The following is a 22,651-nucleotide window of genomic DNA, read 5'->3' as shown; positions in this document are numbered from 1 at the left end:
ACATAGGAATCAGCTAGTACCTAGCTAATATTTTGGGTATGGGGTAGGCTTCGATTCAGCAAATATCAGACTCCTACGTCCTTGCCTATGAACACAAAATGGTGGAACAAGGCTAATCTTTTTCAGCGCCCTTTAGCAGAAACACCCAGCTGAGTTCAAGGAAAATCAAAAATGCATTGAGGAGAGCTCATCAGACAATGTGAGCTCTAAGCCAAAGAGACAGACTACATTCACTCAGCGTAGCATTTATTTTGTATTTGTTTTGTAAATTGCTGTCAAAATGAACAAGTTAATCAATTCAGGACATTTTTTTATGCTAATAATCATTTACCAAATTTGGCCACAAGGTCCTCCCATCATTCACTCTGTTTACAGAGCCTAGTGACGTATTAGCAGTTTTATCTAGTGATGTAATCACAGTGTTGCTACTTTTGGTTTCAGAAGGTATATCACGTTTTTATTTATGCTGACGTACGTATTAAATATCGTTGCTAACTGGCTATTGCCAAAAATACCCTGAAATATCATGATATTATTTTGGGGCCATATTGAGTGAACAGGTGGTCGAGGTTGCGGTAGGACATGTTCCTCATTCATCAACTGAAAGTAATGGGGTACACAGTGCTGTTTTTCACAGAAGGGACCTTGGACTAAAAAAGGTTGAGTGCTGCTCTACACTGTCAGAAAAAAGGGACGGGTAGAGGTATGTTTTATGCCACCAATGTACAAAAAGAGATGTAGCCTTAAAGGTAGTTCATGTTCTTAAGGCCCAGTTGTGTATTTAAATGTACATTTGTATATCTTTAATTAATTATGTTAGAGATCCTTCCCAAGGTCTTGCGTGAAGCTAGTGTCAGAACCCAATAACCACTTACCACTTAAATTAGTTTTAAACACGCAATGGTAGAGTAATGTTCTAGATAATCTAAAGATACTGACCTTAATGCAACCACTCCATTGACGTCAGTGCACCACCCTCATGATGGCTTAGCCCCCATGTTCCTTGTTTTGAAGAGTGAATGTTTTAGTTGTCTGGCGCACTGTGTTGCTACAATTTCCTTAGTCTACCCTCCACACATTAAAGCTTTATGTGATTTGGTGGAGCTGTTTCAGGCAGCTCTGGGTATGCAGATTTACAATGTCTTGCGGCACTAAGCCTTGAAATGAATGTCAGACGTGTTCCCTGCAGTTTTGGTGTGTTTGGAAAGCAGAGGAATTCACTCGAACGTCAGCTGAACTCCAGCCAGCTTCGGTTTGTCAGGACGGGGTGTAATTTTGACTGGATTATAGAGCACGTCATCGCCGGCACCAAGAAAGGCCTTACTGGCACACCTCAGCACTCCTCTGCGGTCGTTTTGTTTTGTTTGATGGCAGTGAGTGATGTGTCTGTGAAACAGGGCTCCTCCTGACCATAACAGGAAAGCTAATTACTGTTTGGTGTGCGACATGTTGTACTTGGGGCTATTTTGGAAGCTTTGCCAGAGTGCAGCTAACTCTGAGCTCCGTAGATATTCCTCAGATCCTAAATGTGTTTTGGGGGATGCGGAACAGACCATGAGTTGCATTTTAAAATTATTATAAATGTTTACGTTTTGTTAATTTAGTAAATGTAAAATATATTTTTTTAATTTTATATTTTATATTATATTTATATATTAATATAAAAAATATAAAATAATAAAAATAATTAAAATATAATTTATATATATTTTATATTTATTTTATATATTTAAAATCTATATTTTGTATTATTTATTTATTTGTTTGTTTGTTTTTTTGTTTGATCGATTGACTAATTTATTTGTATTTAATAATGGCGCAGCAGGTAGTGTCACAGTCACACAGCTCCAGGGGCCTGGAGGTTGTGGGTTCGATTCCCGCTCCAGGTGACTGTCTGTGAGGAGTTGGTGCGTTCTCCCTGTGTCCGTGTGGGTTTCCTCCGGGTGCTCCGGTTTCCTCCCACAGTCCAAAAACACACGTTGGTAGGTGGATTGGCGACTCAAAAGTGTCCGTAGGTGTGAGTGTGTGAGTGAATGTGTGTGTGAGTTGCCCTGTGAAGGACTGGCGCCCCCTCCAGGGTGTATTCCCGCCTTGCGCCCAATGATTCCAGGTAGGCTCTCGACCCACCGCGACCCTGAATTGGATAAGCGGTTACAGATAATGAATGAATGAATAATAATAAAAAAAAAGTTCACTATACATTTACAGACTGACATGCTGAAAGGTTCGTAATTGATCCGTAGCTGGAGATTCGTTGGATTCATCCATGACTGAAGGCAGCACTTTACTTTTCAGTGTTAGTTAACGAGACAGGGTCTGACTGTAAACATTGTTGGCCAAACGGCAGGAGAAAAGCCAGTGTATGTTCACGTTGGTTTGCACGGTTCCCACTCCATATTTGAACAGCATCAGTCCATTTATGCTGAATGAATGATTATGAGTGAGTGAGCCGCGGTAACACATGATTTTCTTTAAGATAATGTTCATTGCTTCCAAGTGTAGCTCCATGCATCAATTTAATATCATCCACCCAGAAGCCATTGCACATCTGAATTAATGGCTACATCTGTGGTGTTAATTTTCAAATAAATAAAGTGCTTTTATGGGTTTTTGTTTGTTTTAAATAACCTGTCTTAATAACTTAATAAGTGAATGTGTGTGTTCCTGCCTTGCGCCCAATGATTCTGGGTAGGCTCCGGACGCACCGCGACCCTGGACCCTGAACTGTTTAAGCGTTTACAGACAATGAATGAATGAATGAATGATTTAGAGTAATTCCGTCATATTAAGGCTTACATGTGTTACCAGCCCGAGTTCCTTTTAATGTCTGGAGTTTTATTTTCCTTCTGTGGACTCAATAATGCTTGAGGTTTTTTTTCTTCTCCCCCTTTCCCTCGTAATCAAGCCCATGTTCTGCAGGAAGAAAATTCAGAATCTGTGGCTAATGGACTAATGTGATGGGCTGATGAAAGAGTTTGCAGATTGCTGCCTGATAGAGTTTCTTTCCGTTCTTTGGGGGGAGGGAGAAGACAGAAATGCCTCATTGTGCAGATGAATGGACAAAGACACCGACAGGAATTTGGGACAAGGCTTGAATTGAAAGTAGAAGGAAAGTGAATTTAACAGTACGCATGACTCATTTTATTAAAAGGTTCCACGTCACAACACGGCTTTCTTTAGGGTCATATTCCACACTCTATTTAAGATCAGTAGACATCCTGTGTGACAGGGTTTTATATTCATACACTCACAGAAAAAAAAGGTATGTTTTTTTCGCTAAGATACAAACAGTGTAATTAATTAATCAATTAATATAGAATAGGGTACAGTTAGGCAGCAGGGTGGTGCAGCAGGTAGTGTCGTAGTCACACAGCTCCAGGGACCTGGAGGTTGTGGGTTCGAGTCCCGCTCCGGGTGACTGTCTGTGAGGAGTTGGTGTGTTCTCCCTGTGTCCGTGTGGGTTTCCTCCGGGTGACTGTCTGTGAGGAGTGTGGTGTGTTCTCCCTGTGTGCGCGTGGGTCTCCTCCGAGTGACTGTCTGTGAGGAGTTTGGTGTGTTCTCCCTGTGTCTGCGTGGGTCTCCTCCGAGTGACTGTCTGTGAGGAGTGTGGTGTGTTCTCCCTGTGTCCGTGTGGGTTTCCTCCGGGTGACTGTCTGTGAGGAGTGTGGTGTGTTCTCCCTGTGTGCGTGTGGGTCTCCTCCGAGTGACTGTCTGTGATGAGTTTGGTGTGTTGTCCCTGTGTCTGCGTGGGTTTTCTCCGGGTGACTCTCTGTGAGGAGTTTGGTGTGTTCTCCCTGTGTCTGCGGGGGTCTCCTCCGGGTGACTGTCTGTGAGGAGTTTGGTGTGTTCTCCCTGTGTCTGCGTGGGTTTTCTCCGGGTGACTCTCTGTGAGGAGTTTGGTGTGTTGTCCCTGTGTCTGCGGGGGTCTCCTCCGGGTGACTGTCTGTGAGGAGTTTGGTGTGTTCTCCCTGTGTCTGCGTGGGTTTTCTCCGGGTGACTCTCTGTGAGGAGTTTGGTGTGTTGTCCCTGTGTCTGCGGGGGTCTCCTCCGGGTGACTGTCTGTGAGGAGTGTGGTGTGTTCTCCCTGTGTCTGCGTGGGTTTTCTCCGGGTGACTCTCTGTGAGGAGTTTGGTGTGTTGTCCCTGTGTCTGCGTGGGTTTTCTCCGGGTGACTCTCTGTGAGGAGTTTGGTGTGTTGTCCCTGTGTCTGCGTGGGTTAGCTCTGGGTGACTGTCTGTGAGGAGTTTGGTGTGTTCTCCCTGTGTGCGCGTGGGTCTCCTCCGGGTGACTGTCTGTGAGGAGTGTGGTGTGTTCTCCCTGTGTGCGCGTGGGTCTCCTCCGAGTGACTGTCTGTGAGGAGTTTGGTGTGTTCTCCCTGTGTCTGCGTGGGTCTCCTCCGAGTGACTGTCTGTGAGGAGTGTGGTGTGTTCTCCCTGTGTCCGTGTGGGTTTCCTCCGGGTGACTGTCTGTGAGGAGTGTGGTGTGTTCTCCCTGTGTGCGTGTGGGTCTCCTCCGAGTGACTGTCTGTGATGAGTTTGGTGTGTTGTCCCTGTGTCTGCGTGGGTTTTCTCCGGGTGACTCTCTGTGAGGAGTTTGGTGTGTTCTCCCTGTGTCTGCGGGGGTCTCCTCCGGGTGACTGTCTGTGAGGAGTTTGGTGTGTTCTCCCTGTGTCTGCGTGGGTTTTCTCCGGGTGACTCTCTGTGAGGAGTTTGGTGTGTTGTCCCTGTGTCTGCGGGGGTCTCCTCCGGGTGACTGTCTGTGAGGAGTTTGGTGTGTTCTCCCTGTGTCTGCGTGGGTTTTCTCCGGGTGACTCTCTGTGAGGAGTTTGGTGTGTTGTCCCTGTGTCTGCGGGGGTCTCCTCCGGGTGACTGTCTGTGAGGAGTTTGGTGTGTTCTCCCTGTGTCTGCGTGGGTTTTCTCCGGGTGACTCTCTGTGAGGAGTTTGGTGTGTTGTCCCTGTGTCTGCGGGGGTCTCCTCCGGGTGACTGTCTGTGAGGAGTGTGGTGTGTTCTCCCTGTGTCTGCGTGGGTTTTCTCCGGGTGACTCTCTGTGAGGAGTTTGGTGTGTTGTCCCTGTGTCTGCGTGGGTTTTCTCCGGGTGACTCTCTGTGAGGAGTTTGGTGTGTTGTCCCTGTGTCTGCGTGGGTTAGCTCTGGGTGACTGTCTGTGAGGAGTTTGGTGTGTTCTCCCTGTGTGCGCGTGGGTCTCCTCCGGGTGACTGTCTGTGAGGAGTGTGGTGTGTTCTCCCTGTGTGCGCGTGGGTCTCCTCCGAGTGACTGTCTGTGAGGAGTTTGGTGTGTTCTCCCTGTGTCTGCGTGGGTCTCCTCCGAGTGACTGTCTGTGAGGAGTGTGGTGTGTTCTCCCTGTGTCCGTGTGGGTTTCCTCCGGGTGACTGTCTGTGAGGAGTGTGGTGTGTTCTCCCTGTGTGCGTGTGGGTCTCCTCCGAGTGACTGTCTGTGATGAGTTTGGTGTGTTGTCCCTGTGTCTGCGTGGGTTTTCTCCGGGTGACTCTCTGTGAGGAGTTTGGTGTGTTCTCCCTGTGTCTGCGGGGGTCTCCTCCGGGTGACTGTCTGTGAGGAGTTTGGTGTGTTCTCCCTGTGTCTGCGTGGGTTTTCTCCGGGTGACTCTCTGTGAGGAGTTTGGTGTGTTGTCCCTGTGTCTGCGGGGGTCTCCTCCGGGTGACTGTCTGTGAGGAGTTTGGTGTGTTCTCCCTGTGTCTGCGTGGGTTTTCTCCGGGTGACTCTCTGTGAGGAGTTTGGTGTGTTGTCCCTGTGTCTGCGGGGGTCTCCTCCGGGTGACTGTCTGTGAGGAGTGTGGTGTGTTCTCCCTGTGTCTGCGTGGGTTTTCTCCGGGTGACTCTCTGTGAGGAGTTTGGTGTGTTGTCCCTGTGTCTGCGTGGGTTTTCTCCGGGTGACTCTCTGTGAGGAGTTTGGTGTGTTGTCCCTGTGTCTGCGTGGGTTAGCTCTGGGTGACTGTCTGTGAGGAGTTTGGTGTGTTCTCCCTGTGTGCGCGTGGGTCTCCTCCGGGTGACTGTCTGTGAGGAGTTTGGTGTCTGCGTGGGTGTCCTCCAGGGGCTCGGGTTTCCACCCACGGACCAAAAACACACATTGGTAGGTGGATTGATGACTCAAAAGCATCCATAGGTGTGAGTGAATGTGTGTGTGTCACCTTGTGAAGGACAGGTGCCCCCTTCAGGGCGTGTTCCCACCTACCATTCCTGGTAGGCTCCGGACCCACCGCGACTCTGATCTGGATATGCAGTTTCAGACAATGAATGAATAGTACAGTTATTTTCCCTAATTGAAGGAACAGAAATGTAACCCCTGAGGATACCACCTCAGTGACAATCCGTCTGACAGTGTACTTCATCTTTCTGATCTGACCACTGTAGAAACTGGTTAAAATTTAAATAACCTACTTGTTCTAACACTCATTGTCTATTTTATTAGCTCCTCTGACCATACCAGAGCACTTTGTAGTTCTACAATTAGACAGTGTAGTCCATATGTTACTCTGCATACTTTGTTTGCCCCAGAAGATATAAGAACTCTCCACCTTCCAAATCATACCTGCTCTGTAGTGGTCCTCTGGAGGTTACAGCAGAATGAAAGTGCATGGTCAGTGGAGCTGATATAATGAGCAATGGATGTTACTTTAATGTTATGGCTGAAGAGTGTAGAGTCTGTCTTTTTGAGTGTGTGTGTGTGCCATTGTGTGATTTTCTATTGGATTGTTACGGTCAGGGATTTTGCAGTGCTCTTCTATCTGCGTGTGGAGCTTGTTATCACTAAAGCAGTGTGTTGTGCTGTCCAGTTGCTCTCCTGGTCACAAAGGTGGAGGATGTCAGTAGAATGTCAAACCGAGTCTTTTTTCATGCAAGCTTTTTATACTCTCCTAGTGTGAAGCTGTGAAAGGCTGTAGGTGAGGAGTAAAACTTCCTCAGGAGATGTGGGCTTATATTATTGCTTCTTCAAAACAGACTTAACCTGAAATGTACTTCACTGGGACGTCATTTTCTTAATTCAATTGTTTTTGGACCAGTTGGATTTGCTCCAGTCAGGTTTTTGAGAGATACTGATGAACAAGGGCGAGTGGTAGTACCCACTTATTTTAGCAGGATTCGCTCACTTTTTAGCATTGGACAATCCTTTTTTTTCATTCATTCATTATCTGTAACACTTATCCAGTTCAGGGTCGCAGTGGGTCCAGAGCAGGCGGGAACACACCCTGGAGGGGGCGCCAGTCCTTCACAGGGCAACACACACACACACACCTACGGACACTTTTGAGTCGCCAATCCACCTACCAATGTGTGTTTTTGGACTGTGGGAGAAAACCAGAGGAAACCCACGTGGACACAGGGACACCAACTCCTCACAGACAGTGCCCCGGAGCAGGAATCGAACCCACAACCTCCAGGTCCCTGGAGCTGTGTGACTGTGACACTACCTGCTGCGCCACCGTGCCGGTTATAATCACTACCACCAAATTCAGTGTGTGTTTTGTGCAATATATGAGATTTTATCATACAATCAACGTCATTATATTCACTTACGCACATTCCCCATGCTCTAAATTGAGGTCGTGTGTTTAACAGTTGAGTGATAATGTGACCGATGTGAATATTCCTCAGCTCAGAAGATGTGTGTGAGAGACTTGTTTTCACAACTGTACTGTAAACGTTAAATACACTCAGCAACAGGTAGGGGGAGCTCAGGAGACGAATAAAAAGCCACTTCTTACGTAGTATTCCTTTAATACTATTTGATATTTGTGACATTTTGTTGTGGCTCATTTGTTGGATGCCTTTTAGGTTGATCTTCTGAAAGATGAGTTTCTTGAATAAGTGAAGGAGGGCACACAATACTATGCCCTGATCATTGTCCATTTGATCAGCTCCACAGACCATACAGGTGCACTTTGTAGTAAGTTTGTGTGCCCAAGTTTATACTTTGTGTTCAGACCCAACAACTGGACACAGATGATGTTGCTTTTTATGTTTTGATCCTTCGAGCCCCACGAAGACCCCTAGCTATCTGTCGCCACGCCAGTGATATTAACAGCTTTTGTTTGAAGTTCATTATTAGGACAGGAGTGTTTTAAGAGGGTGCTGATGGAGAACACATGGTCTTTGTTTATTCCCGAGAGAGAGAGAGTGTGTGTGTGTGTGCGTTCGTTAGTTTGGCAAAGCCTGCTGCTGTCTCTGAGGGTCCTGAGCCCACGTCTGCTGCTGTAATTCAGCAGAGAACCACACTGGTAAATTCCTCTATAATGGTGAAGGTGAATGCATCTGGAGCTGCTGTGTCAGTGGAGGAGCTGAGGTGTGTGTGTGTCTGTCCACACAGTGATCCTGCACTGATCTCTCTCTCTGTTTATGAGAAATCCTGCTCCAGGTTCTTGCTGTCGAAGCAAAACCCTGTGTCTCAATTATTGGTGTTTGGCACTTTTTTGGGCAGAATTTGAAATATCACCCTCTGTTTCCACTGTTTCCCCTCACACACCGCCCAATAGAAAAGCCCCACAATTAGATGAAACACAATCGTACTACATTGAGGTAGTGAAAGCTAAGAAGGGTTTTCCTTCACGTGTAAATTTACATATTTTTTATGGTGATGGTTTTGTTCTGTGTGTGTGTGTGTGTGTGTGTGTGTGTTTCACTTCACATTCAAAGTGGTTAAGAGGTTACAACCTTTCAAGAAATAACAAGTCGTTAAAAACCATTGCTTTAGTGTAAACTGGTCTCCCCCCTTTTTTCTCCCCTGACCTTTCTCTCTACTCTCACATCTCCGTCTCTCTCTCTGCCCCCTCTGTCTGTCTGTCTGTCTGTCTCTCTCTCTGCCCCCTCTGTCTGTCTGTCTGTCTGTCTGTCTGTCTGTCTGTCTCTCTCTCTCTCTGCCCCCTCTGTCTGTCTCTCTCTGCCCCCTCTGTCTGTCTCTCTCTGCCCCCTCTGTCTGTCTGTCTGTCTCTCTCTCTGCCCCCTCTGTCTGTCTCTCTCTCTGCCCCCTCTGTCTGTCTGTCTGTCTCTCTCTCTGCCCCTTCTGTCTGTCTGTCTGTCTCTCTCTCTCTCTCTCTCTCTCTCTCTCTCTCTCTGGTTCTCTCTCTGATTCTGTTTCTCTCTCTCTCTGGTTCTTTCTCTGATTCTGTTTCTCTCTCTCTCTCTCTTAATTTAATACAGCTTTATTGGCATGAATTGCAATTAACAGTTTTTGCCAAAGCAATTACAGAGAGAATACTATTTAAAAAAAGAAAAAAAATGTAGTAATAATAATCAAAACATATAGAAATAGAAAATTAATAATAATAAAAAAGGACAAATCTTTACATTTAGATATGTTTTGATGGACACATTTAGATATATTCCACACAAAGAAAATACACACACACACACACACACACACACACACACACACACACACACACCATAAACACATATCTGCATACACATACCAATACAAATATAAGTTTATCCCTAATCATCTCACTCCATCCCTCTCCCCTCACTAACAGTGATAAAGTTAATGCTCTTACTTTGAAATAAACATTCTACCATTTAACATTCAAACATTCCCTTCTCTCCAGTAAAGTTTAAACTTGCAGTTTTTGGAGATAGAAAAGCAGTGTCAATGTTTAAGTTGGCATTCTCTCTCTCCCTCTCTCTCTCTCTCTCTCTGTGTGTGTGTGTGTGTGTGTGTGTGTTTGTGTGTTTGTGTGTGTGTGTGTGTGAGTGAGCTGCTGGAGGGTAGCAGACCTCCCCAGGAGAAAGACCCAGGAAAGCTGCCTTTGGGACTTTCTCTAAAAACGTGCCTGTCTTCCAGTCAAAGCTTCTATTCTGTTAATGCCCTACTGCAGGTTCCTCCCCCCGCCACTGACAGCGTTACAGCGCTGGAAATGTGTACCGCCCCCTCAAGGTTGGATGGGGAAAATGTAACAGGGCAGTCATAGAGATGAACAGTTATCAGCTAATAATTTCAAGCCTTATTTTCCCCTTAGTCCTGATCTGTTGTGCCCTGGAGCCTGATACCGCAGCAGAGATACTGTATCATAGACATAACGGATACATTACATGGCCAAAAGTTTTTGGACGCCTGCTCATCCAACATTTGATATTCCTCTTATAACGAAAGATTCCAGACTCCACAGCAGGGGATTCCCATCTTTCCTGTGGAGAAACACTATAGAGGACTTCTAGACACTGCTGTGGGGACTAGACCACAAGTGGGACCGAGTAAGGAGGGGTGGGGTAATAAAACGACGAACCAGAGGGGAGTTCCAGTAGTATGTAGTCATTCTGTGACCTCTGTGTTTAGCGGAGGACAGTGGTGTGTGTTTGTGTGTGCGAATGAGTGTGTGTGAAGCTGCTCCAGGCTCTCCAGATGTTGCGTCACTCTGGATGGCATGTTCGCAGCGAAGAGACTGTGCTGTGGACCTCTTCACCCCTGCCCTGAAGGAGCAGTGGATTAACTCTATGGTTGTCAAATTAAAAACCGCAGGCCGAGAGCGAAGTGCCTGTGCGTGAGTGTGTGAGGGTGGAGAGGGGTATGTCTGGTGTGTGTGTGTGTGTGTGTGTGTGTGTGTGTGTGTTTGTATTTTAGAGGGAGAAAAAGAGACACAACAGCAAAGATGAGAGTAGTGTGTGTGTGTGAGAGAGAGAGAGAGAGAGACATCTAGGGATAAGAAGTGTGTGTGTACAGGGTTAAAGCATGCGTGTCTGCCCCTGTCACTCTCAGCTTTATCCGTGCCTCACACAAAAACATAATTCTCTACTCCTCACTTTAACATTGCACTTTTCATGTTCCTAGCTGTATGCTTCCATCTCTGTCTCACACACACACACACACACACACACATAGTGTCTGACTCGTTTCTGCCTCTGTGTGCCTCTCTGCCTTGACCCGATGTTAGATGTAGAGATAACGCTAAGGTATAAGCAAGGCGTCTAGAACAGTGGAGGGTTTTTTTTTCTTTAAAGAGCTGAAGTGAACGTGTGCAAATGTGAACGCAGTGGTTTGTGGCAGAAAGCTGAGTGTTCTTTAAAGTCAGAAGAGTCCCAGGGGAGATCGGAGGGTCAGTTGAAGAGGTGGGGGAGCTATTTAATCAAAGTCCAATGCATGTAGATCCTTAAATTCATATTATTTTAGTCCTTCAGTGTAGTGATCAGATAAACAGAGCTGTGTGGGAGTGGTTGTGGATACCAAGTGTTTCAAAATGATCTTTAACAGTAATCTGCTCTACTACTACTACTGTTGTGGATGTGAATGCATGTGCGGGCACACACACACACACTCAGAACAGCAGGCAGCCATTCCAAGGGAAAGGAATTGAGGCATCTACAGTGTGGAGCTTGAAGCAGCATCCTTCCACTTCCAAGGCCATCAGGCCATGGCTTGCCCCCTGTATATACGCCAACCTGTCTGGCTATGTAGCTGTCTATCTGGTGGGGTGATCTGTTTGTCTCCATATGTAACTTATAATCTTATTTTTATCTCTTGATGCAGCTATCTGTCTCTATCTGTCTTCCTTCTTGTGTTTGTCTGAAGCGGTGTTCTATTCTGTGAGAGAATTTTTATTTTGGGTCAAATGACTGGTGTTCGGTGCTTCTAGTGAGAAACCGCTGCCTCCTTCCCCTCCTCATCCTTCACTTCTGGAATCATAGCCACTGCCCTGAAACTTATATCAGGTTTTGCAAAGCTTCAGGCATGTAATTTGCTTTATTCCATGTATAATTTAAACTATATATTAAAATGTATAGTAGCATTACTCAGACTTTATCCAATTTGCCGACTTCCAATAACGTTTTTCAGGGTTCATATCTGACAACCCCTTGTGTCTGTCTGTCTGTTCCTCTAACGTTACTGCAATTGTGATTATTTTCTGTAAGGTTCAGTTTCCCAGTTTTATTTAATATTGTATAAGAATTAGGAACTAACTCTCTCTCTCTTTCCCTCTCCCTTCCTTCCTCTTTCTCAGCTGCCGTCATAAACAGTGGAGGACAGATCTGCCAGCGTCCAGCGTGGTGATCACATTCCATAATGAGGCCCGCTCTGCTTTACTGCGCACTGTGGTCAGGTGGGTCGGTTTGCCTCGAGCATTTTCAGCATTTTACAGCATTCTTCCCTCCTCCAATGATTACACTCGGTGCACAGAAGATGTGTTTCCTGATGTGTTCATATCTATATTACAGTATATGAAGTGCTGTATTTATACGATAGCTTCCCTTGCAGGGTTCAAGAAGTGGTTTACAGTTGTACATATTACACAGTGACTCCTACAGTATATATTTTAGAGATATGAGTAAATATTTGGGTTGGGCAGGAAAGGTAAAGACCCTCTAACACTGTACAGAAGCTTTTAACTGTGGTATTTCTTGTTAATTCAGGTAACAACAGCGTGCCTCTATACTATTACCAATGTATTACAGATCTACTGTTTATGTCACTGCACATACTGTGTGCATCAACTTCAGCTGCTTCTTATGTAATAACGTATTGTCAAGCAAATATTAGAATTAGAGTCACTTTATTGGCTACTGTGCTTGCACACGGAGGAATGTGTTCTCTTCATTTAAGCCAATCCGGGCAGTGAAACACTAGAGAACACTAAGGGGCAGTGAGCACACATGGCCGGAGCTGGTCACGGAACCCAGGGATCAGTTGGAGATAAGGAGCCATGCTTAAGGCCACTTCCGTTATGACCTGCTGGCTCTGAAGATCAAACCCATACTAAGATACACATGTAATTACAGGAGTTAAACTTGTAGAAGCTGCACTATTGGACCTTCGTTTGTAATCACTGGTAGTTAGGTTGTTGTTGTTAATGTGTAACTACATATAACTCTTGAACATCTGACCGCAGTGTGCTGAAGAAGAGTCCACCTCACCTGGTCAAGGAGATTATCCTCGTGGACGACTACAGTGACAATCGTAAGTGTCCAGTCTTCGTCCCTCAGCGTTACCCCTATCATCTGTTGCAACATTAGACTCTTTAATGGTTCTTCAAGGGTTTGTCTATCAACGTAGTGGTTCTGCACAGAAATATGAACAATCAAAGAAATATTTTCGTGCTTAAAGGAATTCTTAACAGGTTCTGTGCATCATGAGAGTTCTTCAGACTCATGGAAAATGTATTGTGAATGTTTCAATGTGGAATATTTTTGAGAAAGTTATCATCAGAGTCATTTTGGTTCTATGTAGAACACAATATATTTTCCGTCATTCTGAAAATGCTTTCAGGAACCATTATAAAGAACCATTATCGTTATTGAAGAACCCTTGAGGACACAACTTTAAGAGCTTTCCTGATCAGAAGTGAAATGCACAAAGGGACAGCTATTTCTGTCGATTCTTCCAGCTTTAAGTGTGAAATAAGTATGTAGTTGTAAGTTGATACATGTAACAACAATGGAACTAATGACGATGTGTCTGCTTTTACAAATAGATTACAATAATCAAGTTATTCAGCACTTATCAACTTAATTTGTATCTCTCAGCTGAAGACGGGGCCCTGCTCGGGAAAATCGAGAAAGTCCGAGTACTTCGGAATGACCGTCGAGAGGGTGAGTGCTTTGACTGCCAAACACAAGGCAGTCCAAACTCCTGTTACATATGCAGTGGTTCTGATTTTCTGCTGCAAGCTATCTGGAGTCCAGAGACTTTAGGGATGTCCCACCATCTTGTCTGAGTCTCTCCATTCACAACACATTTATATATGAGCGCACAGATGAGGTTAAACAGAGCAAAACAAACATAACGTGCACAGATTACATATGGAGAAAACAGGAAAGGAGAAGAAATCAAAGGAGTGAAAAATGGTCTAAAAACCAACGCTTCTGCTCCTCACTCCTTAGTCTTGGGACCTTGTGCTTAACTGAGCTGTGGCTCATTCTCGTTTAAAGGAACAGGCGCTGAAACCGGTCATTCTGAACATGGTTGTTTAGACAGAGGGAGAACAGGGCTGTGGTGATTGTTCCTTGTGGTATTTTGACCAGAGCGTTTCTCACATGTTTACTTGTGGAATAGGCGTAAAATGTGTTCCATTTAAAATATGTTCTTGTATTTCTCCAAAGGAGATCTAGTTCCTATCTGTCGGATTAGAATAATAGGCCAGACGTATTGAAGAGGACAAGCCTTTCAGAGTATTTCAACTTGGTTGCTGTGCTGCTTTTTAAAAGCTCTATGTGATTTCAGGAGGAGCTAAAGAGCAGGAAGGTTTACAGCAGCCATAGAACTCCATCCAGTTCAGTGCATTTTTTATAAACTCTTTCTCAGCTCTGAGTGACTTCATACTCAAAACTTTAAAACAATCTTGTTTCTACAATCCTCGTCCATGTCATTAGGTCCGCTAACCATATATAATACAATACAATTACATACAATTACAGCCTGTAGTTCACCTGTTGTTCTGCAAGCTGTGTTAGCCCCTTTCACCCAGTTCTTTATTGGCCAGGAACCCCAGAGATCAGGAGGGTCATTCTCAGTTCTACAGTGACACTGACTTCGCAGCAAATAATCCACCAACCAAAAATATCCAGCAAATATCCAGCAAAAATATTCTAGAAGTGGAGGATGAGGAGGGGAAGGAGGCAGCGATTTCTCACTAGAAGCACCGAACACCAGTCATTTGACCCCCCCAAAAAAAAGAATCTCTCACAGAATAGAATGCTGCTTCAGACAAACACAAGAAGGAAGACAGTGACAGAACAGACCCCTAGATAAACAGGCAGACAGAGACAGATAGCTGCATCAACACAGCTTGTGTAGATGCAGCAACACATGCCTGGATTGTCCACCACTCAAATTATTGAGCTTTGCTGGTCATGTATTGCATCTGTGAAAATCATTATCATGTTATTAACTGACCTCTGCATATTAAAAATCCATCAAATATTTGGTTTGAACAGAATTGTCCAAAAAGTTGCCTTTTAATGATCAGTCCAATATTTCCAGTGTTTTCTCTGCTTACAAATCTGCCTGTATTTGCCAAAATAAAAAATGTATATAGTGACTCGGAGAGAATAAGACAGAAGAAACAAAACTTTCCACTTCTTTAAGTGGGTCCCCCAGATTGTGGTGGCCATGTTTAAATAGGATTAGCTCAGAATCTCAGATACATTCATATTGTGAAGGAAAATCACTGGATAAATCCACTGACTGCTCCTTTAAAGGACATACCTCCACTTAAATTCGTGAGTAAACAGTGCTTTACTGGAATGTAGATAACTATTTTTGGTCCCTTTACAGTCATCTGTATGAGCACGAACCGTATAAAACACTCCAGTCCACTTTATTGGAGCGTTTGGAGAAAACAGAACTGAGCAGTAAATGGTGTGTTATGGAAGTGTGTGTGTATTTATGGAAAGGGTTATGTCCTGCAAGAAAATGCAGTTGTGTAACAGAAAGACCTGCTTATTGTTCTCCTCTGTTTTTAAGCCCTGGAAAAACAAACTCTTTTAAGATGGACAGTTTTTGACCCTATGAAAGGCAGTAAAGTCTAACCAAGTAGTTTCTTAAAACTATTGTGTCTACATTCAAATGGAAAAAGGCAGCAAGTGGAGCTTTAATATAGGGATGCATTAGTCAGACATTTTCAGATATGTGAACTTTGCGTATTGGACAATACCTGATATCGGTCCAGTATCACTGATGCAGAAAAAATATTTTTGGATATTTATTGTCAATTCCACTATATATCTAGGACACAGGGGAATCGATTATACCTTTGTTAAGGTCTTCCTGCAGGTGATGTAAGCCTCCATCGTCAACCACGAATATTGGTGGCGTCCAAAACAATGCATTCAAGAACTTTCTTTGTTATTTTCGCCTCTTTCTTTTATTTGCAGTGTGCCTGCCACTATTTACTCAAGCAGCCAGAAACTGTAACACTTTCCATAGCATTGACATGAACAGACATTGGCCACGTTTACACTATATAAAATTTCTGTTCTAAATCAAATAGTTGACAATAAATAAAAAATAAAATATTGATCCTCGGTCAGTATCACTTCTGTGGCATTGTAATATTACATGATAGTAGTGATACTGTTTTCCTCTCACTCTCATTTAAAGCTGGCCAAAATCTCTAAATATTATTGGATGATCTAAGAAATGTTGAAGTAGTTTGGTCCTCTCTGATTCAGACATATTTTTTAAGCTTTAGTAACAACTGGCATAAAAATCATTGGAAGTTATTAGGGAATAAAGTTTGATTTTCCTGCAAAGACTTATGGCCCAGTGTTTCATGTTTCTAGCGAATATAGTCTAATGGATAAATTATTGTAATGGAGAAATTTTCAGCAGTGTTGCTTCCTTCCTGTTGCTGTAAGCTCCACATTTGTCACTGCAAAACAGTACCTGGAGTCAGAGCTGTATCTGAACCTGCTGGAGTTTTTTTGTTAATCTGATTAGAGCTAAGATGTGATGTCAGTGTACACAGAAACCTCCCCACAGCAGTGTATATTACAGTCAGAGATAAATACTATCTGCTCTTAGAACAGCCACAGGCAGCATCTGATGTTTGTTCTCTCCCTCTCTCTCCCTCTCCCCTTCTCTCTCTCCCCTTCTCTCTCGCTCTCCCTCCCCTCCCTCCCTCTCTCCCTCCCTCCTCCAGGTCTGATGAGGTCTCGTGTCCGAGGGGCAGATGCAGCCACAGCTACTGTCCTCACTTTCCTGGACAGTCACTGTGAGTGTAATGAGCATTGGCTGGAGCCTTTGCTGGAGAGGGTTGCTGAGGTTAGTGTGATCTTTCTCCTACATGGTGTTTACACAGAAAAAAAAAACTGCCTGGTACAAGGTCACACATTATATTTCTGGCAGGTGAGAGGGGAGGACTCATGCCCGCTTTAGTAGACAACGGGAACCTAGGTGTTGTTCATATCATCAGGAAACCACAGTATAAACTTGGGGCTATTTTAAGCCTAAACACACTTTTTACCAGTGCAATCAATCATTTTCTCCAGTGGTTCTTTCTCACTTTATGTAACAGCCATAATAGTGACACCTAGTGGCATGTACCAGAGCATCTGCACTAAATGTATTTCAATCATTGTGGTCCCTGTGTGGAGTGCCCACTCTAGGCAGCATAAAGTAGTTGACTCAGTGACTATTAAGAGAGTCACTATTTGATTCCTCATCTCATGTTAGATGTGTTGTTAAATAAAAATAAATATGCAAAAATGTGCACAATATAATAATTTATCACTCTCAAATGTTGGTTGCTAATTTTTGATGGTGCAAATGATTATGACGCTCATAATGGGGAGGTTTTAATTTGGATCTGGTTTAATTTAGCCTTCTGCCAGATTTTTCTACACAAGCTGCTGTTACTGACCCTAGGGACAGGGAGAAGTAGACGATGCAGGACATTTTGACTCAAGCAGCCAGGAAGTGTAACACTCTCCATAGCATTGATTCAAACAGACATGGGCCACATTTACCCTATATAAAACTTCAGTTCTAACTCATATAGTTCACACAGACACACATGCTCACAGATGAACAAATCCCATGGCTACACAACCTTAGCTTCTCTATCCTCACATCTGACAGTGTGTTCCTAATTAAAATGGTGGGGAGGAGCTCTGCTGTCATGCTCTCAGAGCAGAGAGTTTTGGTGCGGCTGCTTTATGAATATTCATGAGGACAGCTCTGTATCCTTAGAGGAGCTTCAAACTAGGCGAAGCTTCTCTTCTCAAGAGAAGTTAAACACTTCTTTAGTTGCAGGGTCTTTATCCCAGAAAAATGTCTTTTCCTCTTGTTTAAGAATAAATAGTTTGATATACTTTACAAACATCATTGAAGTCAAATATACACAATGTCATTTTTTGTGGACTGCCTAAATCTGAAATATTAGGATAATATTAGCTTTTTTGTTTGGCTCCACTTCTGGCGTCAAGGACAAAAGGCATCAAAGAAGAGGTTAAACAGAGTAAAACATACATAATGAGCGCAGAGAAAAAATACTGCGCATTAAATATGGAGAAAAAGATTATAGAGAGAAAAAAGACAACAGAGTGAAAATGGTTAAACATCAGTTTCTGCTCCTCGTTCTTCACTCCTGGGCTCTCGCGCTGAACTGAGCTGTGGCTTATTCGCATTTAAAGGAACAGGTGCCTAAACTGGGCTATTCAGACAGGGGGAGAATGCTGCTGCGGTGTTGATCCTTGTGGTATTTTAACTAAAAGATATCACCGATATTTCATTAAGACCCCAGAACTGTGTTCCCTTTTAAGCAGAGAACAACTCTGAGTATGGATGTGTTCAGTTTCTCAGCCATGATTGGTGTTTAGTAAGCCACATTTAATTTATTCATATAATGTAGCACCTATGTGTATCACTGGCTTTGTTAATTTAAAAAGTAATATAAAAAGTATAATCAAATGGTTGTCATTATCTCGCATTGCAGTGAAAGCTTCTAATTTAGATGCAGTGTAATTCCAATGTCTGGTGTTACATTTTGGCTGTGACTAAAATGGATTACTCTGTTTTGGAATATAAAATGCTCCGGTAATAAATAGTAAACCCTGCAGAAGTCAGCATCAACAAAATGTGATGTAAGTGTGTTGCAAAGACCCCAAAGACCCAAACATGTTTGCTACCCACTGAAGAGAAGGGCATGGCATCATTAATAAGAAGCCTTTACCAGCACTCATTGTGGAGCACATTGTTATATGTGTGTGTGTGAGTGAGTTACAAGGCTAACGGTATCTAAAACATTGCACAGCAGCTATAGCGCGTTACAGCCGTCATGGACCGAGAAATAAATCTGTGGCCTAGTCATGTTTTTTCCATACTTTGTCCCCTGCATTTTTCATAACATTACACCCATCTCCACGGCTCTGAGATAAATCCCTCAGCCTTGGAAACAGCTCGTGCTGATTTATGTTTATGCAACTGTTGAAACTGACACAGTTTATAGATAAGAAGGAGTCTTGAGTTTATCTTTTTTTATTTTATTAATACAGCATGTATTTTTATTCCTGTTTAGCTCAGCCCTGTGTAGCACAGTACAGACAATGGGGTAGGGATTATTCAGATTTATTTATTAGCCTATTTTTCAGGAGTTGACTTTCCAGGGAATATTCTTAGCCAAGGGCAACACTAGTTATTGTGGTCACACGCGTTACTGCAACCTCGTGCGTGTGTGTGTTTAGCAGGTGAGTCACACTTAAGCAAATGAAAAGCCAGTGATGAGCAAGCACATCCTATTTGGCTTTTGACCAATACTCTGAAGGAGATACACACACCTCTCTATACACACACTTCTTTGTATCAAATAATCCTGCAATTTGGCTTCAGCTGTGTCCCCAGGCTGCGGCTCCTCCAGGAGGATGCACAGTTAATGTCCAAATGTTTTTAGACAGCTGCTTTAGGGTGCACCCATTACTGTGTACACAGACACAGATGCTCAATTAGGTCATCGTACAGTGGGCTTTAAAGTGAAGTTTAACACCACACACATCCACACGCACACATTAGGGCAGTGGAGCACTGAGCACACAGTGGCACGTCAGCCTTGGATGTTGATGGTGAAGATATAACTGTGTCCTCGTTCTCCCCCATGACCCTAATTTTCATGCCAGTTGAGGGGATTGAATCGGACACCCTTAGACACCCAAGTCCTCTTCTTTTACCTTTAGAGCCCAGCTGTGTGAGGTCTAGTTCTATAACTTTGGCCAAGGTTCAGTTCCCTTCACTGCAGCAGTGTTTACAGCTGCATTAAAATGTGGACAAATGGAATATAAAACTTCCTGCTTAGATTTTTCTTCAATTCAGTACTTTCTCTATTTATGAGTTATTCAGTGAGTGCTATATATGTGTACGCTGCAGATAAATACAGACTGAATCCAGCCTCAGTGCTACTTAGGCACTAAATAAGAGTATAATGAACATGTTGTGGGGTTTGGAATTTATAACTGGCCTTCTATTGGCCATTGCTGCAATTAAATCAAAATGACAGCATCTGTGAATTGGGACACACACACACACACACACACACACACACACACACACACACTTGAAAGTCTGTCCTGCCTGGCCTTTTGCCTCATAAATTTAAGAGCAAATTCAGACTAGAACGCAACTCCAAGGGAATTAGTTTTCCACTGGATCTGACAGTTTTTCATTATTTCCAGGGTCAGGGCCTTTTATGAATGTCTCATCTTTGGAGCAGATTTTAAGAAGCTTATATCTTCTAATCCTGATAGCATTAGCCCAAATAGTTTGGTAGTAATTTTAAACTGTGATGGCAGAAATTATGTCATCTTAAAAGATCCAATTATAAATAGCTTTTTAGTTTAGAGTTAAATTGTAGTAAACACCTTCTTCTGGTCGCTTTTCCACTAGCACAGCTCCCCTGCGAAATGTAGGCGGTGACCCCGTCCCTAACAGGCTTTGAAAACCACACCTACAGCAGTGGTAACATTAGGGCTGTTTGGGCATGTAGTCACGTTTTGTTTTTTAATTTTTATTTTTGGACTGAACACGGCTTCGTGCCCCATTTCTCACAGCAGAATTTCCAGCTTTCGCTGGAGTTTATCGTAGGCCTCTAATCCGAGTGTTTGAACCTAACATGGATAAAATGTAACCGCTGCTGTAACCTGGAGATTTTACAAGCGGCTAGAAAGAACTCAGCATTTTGTGGTGATTGACAGGTCTCTCTGGCCAATCAGTGCTCAGCAAGGTTTACACATCGCATTTGGTACCTATTCAGTTTACTTCATACCAGGCACGAGCAGAGACTAAGAAAGTCCTTAGTTACAGGGACCAGATTCAGCCAGGGGAAAAGCAAAACAAGCCAAGCCAAGCCGAGTAGGTTCCATGCAGTGGAAAAGCATCATTAGTTTCAGATCTCCACAGCCTTAATTCAGCATTGAAAAATGGTCAGAAACCTGGGGAATATTTGGAGCTTTTTGGAAGGAGAAATTGGTTGATAATACAAAGATGTAACCTGCTGGGCTGAAGATATAAAGGAATGAGTAGAATAGTGCAGTAATCTGATTCTACACATATCATGGTCCATCTTTTATTGAAGTAGGCTAATGGTAAATCCAGCATGGAAAAGTGAACATTCACCACTGTTAGCTTTACACAGATGTAGCACTGAATAATTCAAATAAAGGTTTGTACACTGTTCCCTAATGTTTCCACTGAAATTAAGGCTATTAAAAAGGAGTTTGTCCCTCCAGACCTCTGTTCTACAGCCCAATGCTGATGAGCTGTATACCTCTGCAGCCTGCACTTGGCATTGGAAATGGTAGGAGGAAAGGGCTGTTGACAAAGATTTGGACAAAATGTGCAACACTGCTATAACTGGTGACGTAACTGAACGACTGACCTTAACCTTATTACACTAATTGATTTTCTAATTGGTGATTAATCTGCTTATCTACAAGGCACAGTCCTAGTAACAAGTCAGCTGTTAGAGAAATGTCATGGTCGGCTTCATTGCTTTTCTGATGTTTGATTTGTTCTGACCAAAGGCCTGCTCTCTTCTCCTGTTATCTCTCTCTGGCAGGACAAGACCCGAGTCGTCTCACCCATCATCGATGTCATTAACATGGACAACTTTCAGTATGTTGGAGCCTCCGCGGATCTGAAAGGAGGTAAATGAACTTTCTCTTCAGAAGTCCTGCCTTTTCACCGGCGTCTGTCTCTTGGTCTTTTTTTACCTTTACCTTTTTATATCTTCGAAAAAACTAGCTTGAGGCTTTATGAGTTGTTTATGGAATAGTGTGAAAGTCTGCCTCCAGCTGGTATTGTACTAAAAAGAGAAGTCATCTAGAAGGCAGCATATGTTGCTCAAGCCTGTTTATATATACCTACAGTATTAATAGTGCTTTAGCAGATGTGCAAGTTAAAGATCATACTCTGTGTGCACTAATACACATTAAGCTTTTGCACCTTTCACTGCTACACACAAACTCCATTTTTCTTATAGCTTCTGCTGTGCATGGTACTGTGTGAACATGCCTTTTTGTGAATCCAGCAATGAACTGTGTTTATTGACAACAAATTGTTAACAAATTCCAGAGTCCATATAGTGACATCCAGCACAGAAGTATCCTGTATTTTAATGCAGTGCTGTTTGAGGGTTTGAAAGTCAAATGCATTCATTCCCTCTTATATAACATTTAAAATCCTTGGGATTGCCTGTTTAAGGATGTTTAAAGTTGGACGACATGCATCAATTAGTTAAGTTGTCTTTTTAGTGCTTCTCTATGGTCTTAGACTTTAACATTTTCATCTTCAAGAAAATGTATCTAAATTTTTGGGGATCTTTAGCCTCCCACATCCTTTGAACACAGCATCCATCCATCCACCCACCCAACCACCCAACCACCCACCCAACCACCCAACCACCCAACCATCCACCCACCCAACCATCCACCCATCCACCCACCCAACCAACCACCCAACCACCCACCCATCCACCCATCCACCCACCCAACCACCCACCCAACCACCCACCCATCCACCCACCCATCCATCCACCTATCCATCCACCCACCCATCCACCCAATGACAAATACAGGGTGATTCAAAAGTCTTGCCCAGACCCTAATGTCTCAGCGCTACCAGACAATGCTACAGGAAACAGTATTCTCATCCATTCTGACCAAAGATGGTGGTCACATTCACTTCACATTGGAAAAACTTGCCCT

General features: G+C 43.5%; 1 protein-coding gene across 2 annotated transcripts in view; it reads left to right on the top strand.

Annotated features, from left to right (window-relative positions):
- The window catches only part of galnt2 (UDP-N-acetyl-alpha-D-galactosamine:polypeptide N-acetylgalactosaminyltransferase 2), a 116,537-nt gene that overhangs the window by 82,326 nt on the left and 11,560 nt on the right, over nucleotides 1–22,651 (top strand). For both annotated transcript variants that reach the window (XM_066678994.1, XM_066678993.1), the window contains 5 exons: nucleotides 11,965–12,063; nucleotides 12,850–12,917; nucleotides 13,484–13,549; nucleotides 16,600–16,721; nucleotides 21,505–21,592. In XM_066678994.1, coding sequence (XP_066535091.1) covers nucleotides 11,965–12,063; nucleotides 12,850–12,917; nucleotides 13,484–13,549; nucleotides 16,600–16,721; nucleotides 21,505–21,592 — 443 coding nt within the window. The remainder of the gene's footprint in view (nucleotides 1–11,964; nucleotides 12,064–12,849; nucleotides 12,918–13,483; nucleotides 13,550–16,599; nucleotides 16,722–21,504; nucleotides 21,593–22,651) is intronic.

The sequence above is a fragment of the Hoplias malabaricus genome, chromosome 8 (genome assembly GCF_029633855.1).
Source record: "Hoplias malabaricus isolate fHopMal1 chromosome 8, fHopMal1.hap1, whole genome shotgun sequence".
NCBI lineage: Eukaryota > Metazoa > Chordata > Actinopteri > Characiformes > Erythrinidae > Hoplias > Hoplias malabaricus.
Note: the sequence above shows the minus strand (reverse complement) of the source record. Positions and strands in the feature narration are given on the sequence as shown.